The 13598-nt window shown below is 33.9% G+C and overlaps 1 protein-coding gene across 50 annotated transcripts in view; it reads right to left on the bottom strand.

Annotated features, from left to right (window-relative positions):
- LOC106059375 (titin-like) overlaps positions 1-13598 on the bottom strand; it is a 177498-nt gene that overhangs the window by 77336 nt on the left and 86564 nt on the right. For 42 of the 50 annotated variants that reach the window (XM_056019836.1, XM_056019862.1, XM_056019859.1 and 39 more), the window contains 6 exons: positions 12562-13263; positions 10898-11082; positions 9392-9409; positions 1970-2194; positions 1458-1612; positions 792-1012 (listed from right to left, as the gene is read on the bottom strand). In XM_056019836.1, coding sequence (XP_055875811.1) covers positions 792-1012; positions 1458-1612; positions 1970-2194; positions 9392-9409; positions 10898-11082; positions 12562-13263 — 1506 coding nt within the window. Of the gene's footprint in view, positions 1-791; positions 1013-1457; positions 1613-1969; positions 2195-5694; positions 6354-9391; positions 9410-10897; positions 11083-12561; positions 13264-13598 lie in introns of those variants that run through there. The other 8 variants (XM_056019849.1, XM_056019852.1, XM_056019855.1 and 5 more) reach the window with 3 other exon arrangements.

The following is a 13598-nucleotide window of genomic DNA, read 5'->3' as shown; positions in this document are numbered from 1 at the left end:
CAAATTTAGCAATAAATAACAATGCTTGCCTTATTGTAAGCTAAGATCTAATCACCAATAGAACTAATTTACCATTAGAAGGTTCATTTTGGTGGAGACTATAATACTAATGAAAAATATCAAGGACATTTTTAAATGTCAGAGAAACTTTTTTTGTTAGTTCTTCTATAAATGTGATTTGCTGTCATCATATCTACAGTTAGCGCAAAGACTATTACTCTAATGTCAATAAAACTTGCTCTACTAGAATTATTACAATCAAGACTATCTTTATGCTCAAACTGTTTTAATGAGGTTACAGGATTTACACATCTGAGATATTTTTTACTTTAACACTGCTATTGGTTTTGAAAAGCGTATTTAATTTGTAAGTATTTAGCTTTTGTAAAATGGTAAGTGTTAAGTTGATAACAATAAGAACTGCAGGCTGTTATGATATTAATTTAAAAAAAAAATTTTTTGCAGTGATATCAAGTATATCAAACTGTTATGACATATCCTACAAGTTTACTTTCTGGAATTTCATTTAAAGAAAACAAAAGAAAAAGGTTTCTGTCATGGTTTCATAATTTGTTTAAATTTTGGGGATGCACATATATATTTTACAATATAGATTCTCAAATAAAGAAAAATTCAGACAAAAGATCTCTAATTCACTTCTGGTTTGAAATGGCTCTTGCTAACTTGTCCACCACTTCATAAGTAATTATTATTACACCAGATGAAGCTACCATGGAATTCTACTTAAGATGGTGAGCTGATAAGGCAAAGTTAAAATAGTAACAACTCACCTGTAAGCCAACTGGGATTGGTCTCCTTAGAGTGCCTTCAGGGAAAACTGCCTGGACCTGTGGTACCACATTGGAGCTGAGAACACCTCCCTCTGTGCCAATGACTGTGCTCTCTTGTTTCACCCTTGTTACACGAGACACAAGGGCAAAGTACATAGGCAGGTCAGTGGTCAGGATCCTCTTGATACGTTTGGTGGATAGGTCTTCTTCACTGTCAAGTTCTGAAATTTGATTGGAAATGCTGGTATAACTTTTAATAATGTAAGGAATATTTTGTAACCATTACTGGCACTGTTTAATGTACCATTTAATGTAAATATTTAAGGTGAACATTAGAATGAATAAGATAAAAGGTCTACATACAAACAGGTTTTCATTTTTAACACCATTTGAAAAAAAAAAACATGGATTTTCTGTTATGAGGATGTCAACAAATAGAAGTCACAAAACAATATGCTGAATTAAGGATAAAACTATTTGTTTTAAGAAGTTTAGGCATTCAAATTAAAATTTTGTTTACAAATTTTAAATGCCAAAAAAAAAAAAAGAGATTGTTTTTAACTCAACTTGGCTGTCAATGTAATATAGATTAGTTGACTTGGTTGATGTAATCTAATTTTATGGCTGTCTTGGCTGAAGTGGTAACATGTTTATCTTTTGACTTACCTTCTGCACTGCTTCCCAAGGCCTCTGCCACAGCATCTTCTGTGGCCTGCGTTGGGTGCTCATACCAGGTCTCTCCATTGTCACTGCGCAGGATAACAACCTCACGCTCTTTGCCACGCAGGGATGCAAAATGTGGGACTTCCAGCAGGATAGGACTGGTTTTAGAAAAAAATAAGGTTGTTAAAATTAAGATAAATACAAGAAATTAAACTTGTAAAAGAAACTATTAAATAACCTTCAAATAATATTCTCTTTTCATTATACGTGAACAAAGATAATAAAACATAAATTGAAAAAATGTTTAATTATATTTCAAAATTTTCTATTATATAAATATATTGGTCCAGAGCTGAATATGCTCATTAGAAAATCTTTTCAAAGGTGCATTTTAACAAAAGATAATATATATAATGAATAAATTGAACCTTCATCTCATCAAATAATATATAAAATATAAAATCATCTGTTCATCCATGTTTAAACAAGTGTTTGAACTTTAAGACTAAACTAACCCTAGAAATTTGGTTCCAGCAGGTCCCATCTCCAGAACTCTGGCAGCTAATCCTTCTCCTTCCAGCATTGGGGGTGGCTTGGTCAACTTCTCTTTCTTGACCAGGCGGCATGTGATACGAGTTGGCATACAGCATTTTCTAGGAGGAATGATGACCCTTACTCCAGGGTGACGGCATCCTCGCATGGCTCCACCACGGGCATCCACCATGAAACTGATCAAGAAACTGGCAGAAAATTCACACAATTATTATAAATCTAAATTTATAAATTTTTTTTTTAAAACCTCATTAAGTGCAATTAAAGATCAACTTGATCCGAGATACGGTGGGAAAAGGTAACATACGTAAGTGAACATACCAGACAGACAGACAGGGTGAGTTGATATAAACTTTCTAAATATAGCAATAGCAATAATGTAAGTCACTCATTGAAAACATGCTGGATACATGTACTTCAATGTTAAATCATCTTTTATTGGAACACAAGAATAGAAGCTGCATGACTTTAAAAAATGGCTTTTCTAAAGAATACTCATGAGTGAATTTTATAAATGTTTTGTATTACAATATAGATCATTTATATTTCATTAGAGATACTTGTATCCAGAGACTGGGTGTGTTCTACTGGACCAATTGAGTAAGTTGACTAGTGGTTATTATGAACACTGTACTATCATTTCATCAAGCCAATGAATGCTGTGTGTTTGCTGACATTTTGTCTTGACAATCAATGACATTAATAAATTATATTATAAAAACCATTATGTCACAATAAGAGCCAGGAGACTCATTCTATGCTAAATCTCCTTTGTAATGTACAAATATGTAATATAATGTATATCAATTCAAATGAAATTAAATTTAACAATTAGAACGGTTTTACTTTCAACATAGTTAAATATATATATCTTATTATGTTGTATTACTTTAAATATATTACTTTTAACATTGTTGCATTTTCTTCAGTCTTATTGACAATAATTGCTACAGTAACAACGATCATGACATAAATATTTAGATAACTTCATATAAATATAATTAGAATTAAAGTTTCAATTTTTTATTAGAGGTCTTGTCTGTAATTTTTTAAACCCAGATGACAACAAACTTTATAACAAAATAAACTACAATTTTGAGTATTAAACTATTGATGGATCTAAATATTCTGTGAGTTGATTATAAAAAACAAAGACGGAATAATTAGAAGATTTCACTATCCCATCTATACACTTCTATGTAAATCATTTGTTGGCACACATCTAGAATGAAAGTAAACCAACATATTATGAGCAATGAAGTGGATTGGCCTAGTTAATATTACTGTTGCAGTGTTAACATTTTTGTGCAAATGAACAACTATTAATTATTGTACAATTAAAGCCAACACTTACAACTAGCAGTTATTCTCATACACACAAAATGTATAATAATATATACGCTAAAAGACACATACAACAAAAACAATAATACAAGTGAATATACACGCACATTTATATAAATATTCCATACAATAGGTAAATATACAACAACAACAATACACACATCAAATTAGTTTTTATACTATGTGTATCTCAGTAAATATTGAAACAACAAATAAGTATGGTAGAGATACAAATGAAGTGTAGCAGAGCTGTGAAACCAATCAGTGCATTGTGTGTGTGTGTGTGAGCATGTGTGTGTGTGAGTTGAGACACTCCACCTGCTGACTTACAGGTAAGTCAAGATAACAGACAACTGTTGCTGCTACTCTCACTGGAGTTTCAGAACTACACAAGAAAGACATTTTTTTTGTAAAGTTTAGCCTTGATACACTGAGCACATTTAGCATTTGTTACCGATTACTGCATTGTGGGAATAGAATTCCAACAACATACGAACATTCTTTTTTTAATAACTATGTAACCAACAATAAAGTTGTTTTTTTTTAATATTATTTATAAATTATATAAATAATAATCTTCATTTGAATGGTTTATGTTCATATTTTTTTTTTCAAAATACAAACACTACATAATTAATGTATTTGTTTTAAATCTAAAATTTTAAGAATCCATATTATTAAGAAAAGTAAATCATAAAACTTCATATCCAAATATTTTGCAAGAAATCACTCTGAAATAAAGATTCAAACTTCAGTCAAAATTTAGACAAACATACTACAAGCCCTAGACTAGAAAGCTTAATTACTTCATAATTGCCACAATTTATTTTCAATTTAAATGTTACAATAATTTCCATCAATTTTTTTGCTTCATTTACTTTCCTACATGCAAAAACTAAATACACTACCATTTGTTTTTGTGATTATTTATTTGTATACATTTTTATTTCTAAAATACTAGAGATAAAATTTCCTTTCAATACACATCATGTTGTTCTTACCCAATTTTACATACATAGCTCTTTACTCTCACACACATAATCATAATAATGCTTTCATTCAGAAAATGATTGTTTCATTCACAACTCTGACATGTATAGACTGTATATTTGCTTCACAAATCTTATCCCAATGTCCACAGATGCATCATGTAACAATGTGGCCATAGATTGTCTACAGAACTAAGTGCTGAAACTCACTACACAGGATTTGTATTTAGCATTCAGACAGACAACACCTTACATAACATTCTATATCAGACTTGTATTGTTTGTACTCCATGGGGCAGATGATTCACTAAGTTCCCTTCATTGTGTGGAAAATGGTTTACAAGATTGTCCTGCGGGCAGAAAATTGTGGGTCTTTTGTGTCACAAACGAAAACGAAGGTCAGAAATCATTAAAACTGAGAAGTCTTAGGGACAGCATGAAAATCTAGAAATTAGCCCCAACCTGCGGTAACTGAAATTTGAAATTTCACAGATGACATGTCAATGGGTTTCCACTGGGCTATAATTCACCCTATTTTATTGTGCTTGTATTGTAGACTCATTTTTTATGTCAACTATTTTGAGCCCTTATGTTTTGTACAAACTATTTATTATTTAAAATCTCTTTAAGAATTGCATAATTTGTAGGCCAAGTACTAAAGTGTGAAGCCAACCACTCTCAATCTAGATTAGAATTTGTAACAGCACCATGTCCAAGGGTGCAATCATTGAACAAAATTTAACTAAACAATCACTGTACAAAAATTACAAAATGATACTATAAATTTTTGCTCTTACTAATGTATTGTTATGTGTAAAAAAAATTCCTCATGGATAATAAAGATTATTATTATTATTTATAAAGCAAGATCTCAGACTGAGTCAAGAGAGATCTAGAAATTCTAGATCAACATCAAGATCTAATAAAAGATATAACAACCTGTACAACAAAAAAAAAAAAGTGAAAGCATCTGCCAGACTGAAATGTACATAGATCTAATCTTAATCTCTTAAGACATTAAGAACAATAAATTAAATCTTAAATTTGTGTAGATTGTATTCTTCATACTGACAATTATTAACAGCGGACAATGGTTATGCTAGCCCTGGATGTGGCAAAATATGTAGGTCACAGCTGAGGCTGCAGGCAGCCATTGGAAATACTGCATTCCTCACTAGTCTTAGGACTGGAATACAAGCCTTATTATTATTTTCTTAGTTTGTCTATCACAGATCAGATCTATGTATTATCACTGTTTCTATATAATAACAAAAAATGGAACATGTTACAAAAATAGATCTACTACATCTAGATCTCTAAGATAGAAAACACGTTTCGTTAAATAGTCTACTCACTTAGCATTTATATCCATAGTGACCATTGTAACTACTGTAGACTAATCCCAGTGTCTGTGTGATATCCAACTACAGCACACACGCTCAGTTGACTTAGAGGCACAATAACAAAGGTAGATGAACCGGCACAAGCAGGAACAATGTTTAGTGTGTTACACGTTACACGCCCGATGACCTGCCTCTGGGATAACACCTTCCGATTTCTGAATGTGTCAGGCTTCAAGTAGCCTACTGGCTATGCCAACCAGGAAATGGACGCGAAATCTATCGGCTAGTACGTGATAACAAGTAACGGGTCAGCGGGCCAGTTTCAACAAGACAATAACAATACATTGCCGGTAACAGCAAGCTGTGTACTGCGCTGTGTAGCTTACACAAAGAGCCGGCGTGTTGTGGGTTACTAATGATCACACCGCTACATCGGACATCTTAGCATTAAGACGCCACCATATCATAATCCTAACTTTTCCTTCATTCCACAGAGCAGCGCAGTTTCAATCCACAGTGCTGACACCACAGCCGGTCTACTTTTGTTTTACCTCTTTTTTTAAAAAATTCTACTCTTACATTTCAGTTGGGGTTAAAGTAGCTTGACCTTTGCTACGCTAAATTGCATAGCGGGAAACGGCCTGTGAAAATACTAAATCGTTTAATAGCAGTCAGAACGTAGCCACCCCCAACCCACTTAAACATCGGCTTATTTCCTCCCCCCCTAGTCCACACAACTGTTTCTCGACGTGCACATCCCCCGTGAGCAGACATTCGCTCGATTAGCGTAAGTGTGTGCAAGAAGAGATACACAATCTACATAGACTAGTAGGACTAGATACAAGTAGCTTCTAAACATGTATTTTCTTAAATACCACATATTTAAAATGTATAGACTCCAAGCCACCTCAATTAGCTTAATAAAGTGTCAGTTAAAATCTGAAGTAAATGATGTATCTAATAGTAGCTTGAAAACTTTTGGTGTTCAGCCTGGTACAGTATTAGTATGTCACTGAGACGCAATGGGTTGCTACATAAAAGAAAAACATAAAACGAGGATAATGTTTAAAAAAAACAACAACAACAAAACTGTTGCCTCACAACCTTGACATCTGACCCAGTGTCATTCAGCCGACAAAACCTGAAGGTGGCCTCAAGATGTATTCAGATACCTGGAGTTAGTCACAGGTTGAATGTTTTCTTAATTACTGATCAGAAGAAAGCGAGATTTCATGTTCACGTTTCTCATGTTATCAACGTCGTGTGTAGTTCAACTAGCTGTAGGTGGGACTGAACTGGGTCTTAGTGCTGACATATGGATGCTTTGATAGGAGCACTTCATTCTAGTTTTAGTCTAGTGTTATGGACAATTGTAATTTTATTTCTGAGTCATGTACAAGTCCAGAGAGGCTGGGTTTGTGTTATGTTTCTGTTTGGTTATCAGGTGAGCAGAGAATAGAGCGAACTCAATCTTAACGCAATGTCAAATTTGGATATAAACCAGAGATACTCGGTACATCAGTTACCACTAGTTTAAACTGGACAAAAATTGGGTTCTGACATCTGGTGAAAATGTCCTTTGACTTGAATTGGTATGGTCAGCATTTCCCACTTTTTAAAACAGACCGACGAATCCTATGGTATGGCTGTGTGCTAGGAACTAGCCCAAGCAATGGCCTCATCAGCTGTAGTTTCATGAAAATGTCAATAGTGAAAAGAATGTCACGAAACTCTACGACAACAGCAAATGTAAGAGCGCAGGAAATGGTTGTACCAATATTGGACCGGACAATGGTCAGCATAGACGTAGTATGTCAACACTGAACAATGGTCACCACCGGCTGTCTTTGATGCTTGGAAAAAGGAGTGAAAGGGGTGGTACAATCAAAATGCGACTTCGAAGTCTGCTTCCGCCCTGATGAGAAATGAGATCCTCTGGAAGAACAAGCAGGCGGGTGGATGACAAGTTAAGACTAGCGCTCAACGAGTCAAGAAGAATACAATAGCTCTACCCCATCACACTATTAACTCCACAGATCTATGTTCTTTAGTTTGAATGGCAGTCTAGGCTCTCACCACCATTTCGTACTGTATTGTAACCTTTTTGCAGGGGAGGTGTTTCGGTTACAAGGGGGGAGTGGAAGTTTGAACATTGGTCGCGTACGTTTTCCTTCATCTTTCAATGGTCTGCTGGTCTTTCCACACCGTACCCCAGCCCTAACTCTTGCATAGTCCCGCGCCTGGCAAAGCTTATTGAAGAGAACTCCGTGTGTAAACTAATCTCTCAATAATGCAGAAGTTATTAAGTTATTTTCCTTAATCAATATTAAACAAAATAATTAATTACCAATAATTGAGTATTGGTTAATTTGTTGATTTGTGTTTTGTTAGGTACAATAAATAATTGTTTAAAGTTTCATCTTGATCAGAGAATGGGTGTGGGAGAAAGTGTTCAATGATCTAAGGGGACCATACCTACATATCTGTGAATATTGAAGGATTAAATTTCTTTGTTGGTATCAAACTAGGTAATTAATTACCAATAATTAATTGACTGATTTGTTAATTTTTTAAAATTGATTCCTGTCTTGTCTATGCCAATGAATAGTTGTGCAAAGAGGGTGTGGCAGAAATAACGTGAATAAACCTTTCTACCAGACAGACAGACACACAGAGAGAGTTGTCCTAAGCTTTGTAAAAAGTATGTGAAGTACTAAGTGTCAAAGTACTCTGTTATAGTGAACTAACCAAAGTATTTAGTGGTTATTACCATTCGTCTATGGATGCTTGTATACATTCAAGGGAGCATCGTAGCTACCCTACATGTCTGTTTTACAAGATCAGAAGAGATCATGTTGAAACCAATAGGACAGTCAGCCTTGGTCGAGCACCATGACCTAGTGAATGTCAACCAACTAACGAGTGACTTGACACTGGCATCGCTGACTCTGTCACTAGCACACACACACACACAAATACATAGGGCATTTGTAGGCCTATCTGGAAAATTACTTCTACAAGACACGTTCTCGGTGGTATTTCAATGTTAACCTCTACAATATACAAGTAGATATGTACAAGGAATAAGACACAGATATGTGTTTACGTACTGAGAGCAAGACACAGATATTTGTGTTTGACTGAGCAAGACACATATGTGTTTAACTAATGAGAGCAAGACACAGATATTTGTGTTTGACTGAGAGCAAGACACAGATATTTGTGTTTGACTGAGCACACAGACACAATGTGTTTATGTACTGAGAGCAAGACACATATATCTGTTTATGTATTGAGAGCAAGACACATATATGTGTTTATGTACTGACAGCAAGACACAGATACATGTTTATGTATTGACAGCAAGAAACACTATGTGTTTAGTGTTTAGTTAGGGAGGTACATATGTTAATTGCTAAAAGTTTGTGATGTCTGAGAGAAACTGAGAGACTGAACTAATAACCAACAGTATGGTGTAGAGCTCTGTGTACACTCCAAGTTGGATAACCATCCACTGTGTATGTTGTATTATAGGTTGGACCACATGTTGATATTATAGATACAGTACAACAATAATTGACATATTTTATATCATAGGGAGGAAAACAATTAACACAAAAAACTTTTTTTTTTTTAAATGGCCATTCAATGGCTGCTATAGATAGAACAACAATCAAATGTACAGTTCAATCACAACATTACAGTTTACCTTTTCCATTTAAGTTTGCTAATTAGCAGGTGAGATATACATACATAAGTCAATTAGCATGGACAGATTATGACATTAGCACAAACACAGACCTGAAAGCTGACGAATGTAAGATACATAGAATGTACCCTGTTTACTTACAAATAGTACTTTAGACACAAAGCAGGCGATTTGGACATTGCCATTTTGAGGTAATATTTTATATTCCAAACAGCATGACTTTATGGTTGTTGGTATGTGTGTGTGTTTTCTGAATCAAACATCTGGACATTTTATTTGCTCACACATGCTATTAAACTTAAGCCTGATGAAGTTTCTCTACTTTCCTGCTAATTGTATTAATAAAAGGATAAATAATTTTGAGTATGTAGTTTGTGTATTTGTTTTACTTGTTTAAAAGAAAAAGATTTTTTCATGATTTCCAGGGACATTTTGTCTGCAGTTCTGTTTTGTGTGTGCTTTGAGAGATAGCATGTAAAGAACTAAATGTTGACCAGTGATCAGTGATTATCTTATCAATCATTAGGCATTGATCACTTCCAAATATTAAAATGTTAGCTCTCACAAACTATTGCACAACATAGATTGTATTTCATTTACTTAGAGAATACTTTTGAGACAGGACTTTGAAAGAGAAGAAGATATTTGCAGCAAAGTTTCATTCTTCTTCTAGTCTATGTTTAGGCTAGTCCTACACAACAGAAGGATGGGCCACGTTGAAACCCTGAGAGCTAACACTGGGCTGTAAAGCACATACACACACACACACAAACAAACAAACCTAATTCTTATTTTTTGATGGAAGGAAGGATTTAATTTCTTTTTTTCACGTGTAATACACTGACAGTCAAAAGTAAGAACCTTTAGCTCTTTAAAACTACTTACTCAAAATAGTAAATGGTCATAAGTAATGGGAGGTTGATTTGAGTGAGTTTTAGATACACTTTTGATGACCTTTTATTAGTATTTGTTATGAAAAATGTTAGAAATTTGCAGTTCAATTCTAGCAATAGCATTTGCTTATGAAAAATGCTTTTTGTAAAGCCAAAACAACTCCAAAATATGGTTGCCCAAGCATTTTGTGAGCTTCAAAAATTTAGTTGGGTAAAAAAATGAAGAGAAAAACTACAAATAATACTTATGCTAATGCAATGAAATCAAAGAATAAATCAGAATGCAGCAATGAACAACCACACTGGCCTAAGAAAGCTTTCCTCTAAAAAAGATTTCTGAAGTTCAAAAAGAAATAGAGTCTTGGTGGACACAGTTTTCATAAGAATGTTACAATTGAAATGACTGTTAGTATGTTGAGCTCATGTTGGAATAATATATTTTACTCAATTATCTGATGAATAAAATGAAACAAAAAGTGGAAAGCAATGTGTCTATGGATTATTGCCTAAATTGTGAGACATGGTAAAGCCATTCACAAATAATATCATAATTACTGATGGAGTACAAGCAAGTCTTGCAGTCACCCAAAAGGACACTGAGCTAAATACTTACCCAGCATAGACTGGTGAGCGATCAACAAGGACATTGTCAGGGTCAAAGCTAGTGCTGAATGAAGAGCCACTGTAGGAGCTAAAGCGGTTGACTTCCCCAGTTACTGGCAGGCGTCCTGTGATAGGCGGAGCAGCAGTGTGCATGGCGCTGAAGGACTGGCTCGTGATCTGGGCATCCATGTAGTCCTAGCAACAAGGTAATACAGCTGGTCAAGTCATTATACAGATATTAGTGGATGATTCTTTATTTTAAGACTGTCATTGTGATTCTAGTGTACTTTTATTATATTTAACTTTAACAATAAGGGTATTTTTTATAATACTAAGAAAAAAATTATTATTGTATTATAAGAAAAAAATTAAATGTTCAAATACAAATTTATAAATGGCATAAAATTAAATTTATTTATTATCTCAAACAAAAAGTTTTTCTATTAATTTAAAATCTTGTCAATGACTGCCAGAATAGAATATGTTATTCTTCATTTTAAAAATCTTTATTTGAGGTAGTCTAATATTAATTCAAGGTACAGACAAAATCTATGCATGAAATTATTTTATACTTATACTATTGCATTAGTAGTAAACTGTTACTCAAAGAAACAAAACAAAAGCCAAGTCACCCGGTAGGTACATTTGATATATATAAAGATGAAATGAAATCAAGCTGTGACAAAACACTGTATAGTAGCACAAGAATTCATTAGTCTTGTAGGAAACTCTATTAGTAGGGCATCTTGAGGCTAGCATTAGAAGGAACTTCTGGACTCTTCACTAAATGATAACACTATGAACTAAATTTGTATTTAAGTACAAACATCATTGGATACAATCTGGCTATGATGTGAAGGTTCAAAAGGGGTGGTGACTAAATAATGCAGTCATGTGACACACATTAATATTCATCTACTAGTAGCATGGGAAGGAACAAGCAACCCAAGCATAGAACAAAGGTAATTAGTGTACAGCAGTCATTTGTAGAATAGAGTAAAAGTAATTTTTGTTAAAATAGAATGCCACTATGTGGGGAAAAAAAAGCAGAAATTGTGTGTAATAAGTTTGAAACAAAAAAAAACCTTTTTGTAGATAAAATATGTCTAAATAATATGCAGACTAAATCATCTTTGCATAATGTAATTAATGATGCTACATTTTATTATTGTTTGTAATTTGTTAATTAGACATTGTTTAGACTTCATATCTAGTTGAAATTTTAAATGTAAGTAAACAGATTAAGAAAATCTTTTTTTTTTTTTGTTTGCAAACTCTAGTTCCTATATGAACACTTGTAATTATTTCAATTGACCAATAAGGAATGGTTTTAAAAAAAGCCTATAGTAAGTATTTTATTTCTACACAGAGCAAGCTAGTGTGTTCAATAAGCTTTGTCCAGGAATATGCAGATTAAAAAAAATGTTCATCTACAGCATAAATACTCAAATAGATAGGACAATCAAGTTCTAAAAAAAAAAAAAGATTATATCATAGATGAAAAACTGACTAGGCAGCTAAGAGTTAAACTAAATAGCTAAATGTTATTGAAGTTCCAATGTCCAAAGAGTTAAATCAAAAAGCCATGAGGATATTGGATAAAATATGGAGATATCTGGATAATTGAAGGCGAAATAAAAAGGCTAAATAAAAAGATCAGAGGTCATTGTTTACTTGTATGAACTCTGAAGCATCAGCTGCTGTGATGGAGTCATCAGGAAGGTACTTGACAATATTGGAGTTTTGATCTGGGGAAGAGGAGTACTGCCCCTGGTAGATTATGTGTGGACGTTCCGTTGAAGGCAAGTTGGAATCTTTGAAGTCTACAGAACTCTGCTTCTGGATTGGTTCTTTTCTCTTTTCTGGTGTTGGCTTTTCAACAGTGAATTTCTCAACTCTCTCAGATTGTTTAGCTGATGTCTTAACAACTGAAGTGACTGTTGTTTCTGTGAATTCTATCTTGTGAACTTTTTCTATCACTTCTTTCTCCAAAGAGGAATTCAGAACAATGGTTGGAACAACTTTTTCTTTGAATTCTACAGAAGGCGATTCCAAAATGATAGATACAGCAGTTTTCTCTTTTAATTCCACTGATGGAGACTTCTGAAGAAGGAAAGTTTCAGTTTTGGCCTTGTACTCAATTGATGGTGACCTTTGGTAAGCAGTCCTCTCTTTGTATTCTGCTGATGGCAACATCTGGACATCTGGTGCTTCACTAGCTTTCTGGTCCTTGAGTAGTACCTCCGAGCCTTGTAGACTATCAAAGGACTGATTGGCACTCCAACGGGGAGGAGATGTCAACTCCGGGGCTCTTTTACCATAACGGAAAGATTGTCTGGCATATAAATCTTCACCAAAGGTATCTTCAGGCTTATGCTGTGTCCCAAAGTTCCAGAGATTGGAGCAAAATGAATGTGTGTAAAGAAAATGGGAGAGAATAAAAAAAAAACTAAAGAAGATTGTCATAAAATAAGATTATGAATAAATATGTGACCTAATGTTTTAAAATCATTGAAAAATTGTGAGATATAATCATACACACTAAAACATGCCATGACTATGGATACATAAGGTCAAAGTTCAACTAGTTACATTGACACACATTAGACAAGCCTAAGACATGCAGCAGAAGTTTAAACCAGTTCAAGCAATACTGACATACAAGAAATTCAATTGCAATACTGACACACAGGATGAAAAGGATTGGTAGA

Source organism: Biomphalaria glabrata, chromosome 2 (genome assembly GCF_947242115.1).
Source record: "Biomphalaria glabrata chromosome 2, xgBioGlab47.1, whole genome shotgun sequence".
In the NCBI taxonomy this organism is placed as follows: domain Eukaryota; kingdom Metazoa; phylum Mollusca; class Gastropoda; family Planorbidae; genus Biomphalaria; species Biomphalaria glabrata.
This window is presented reverse-complemented; position numbering and strand designations above follow the sequence as displayed.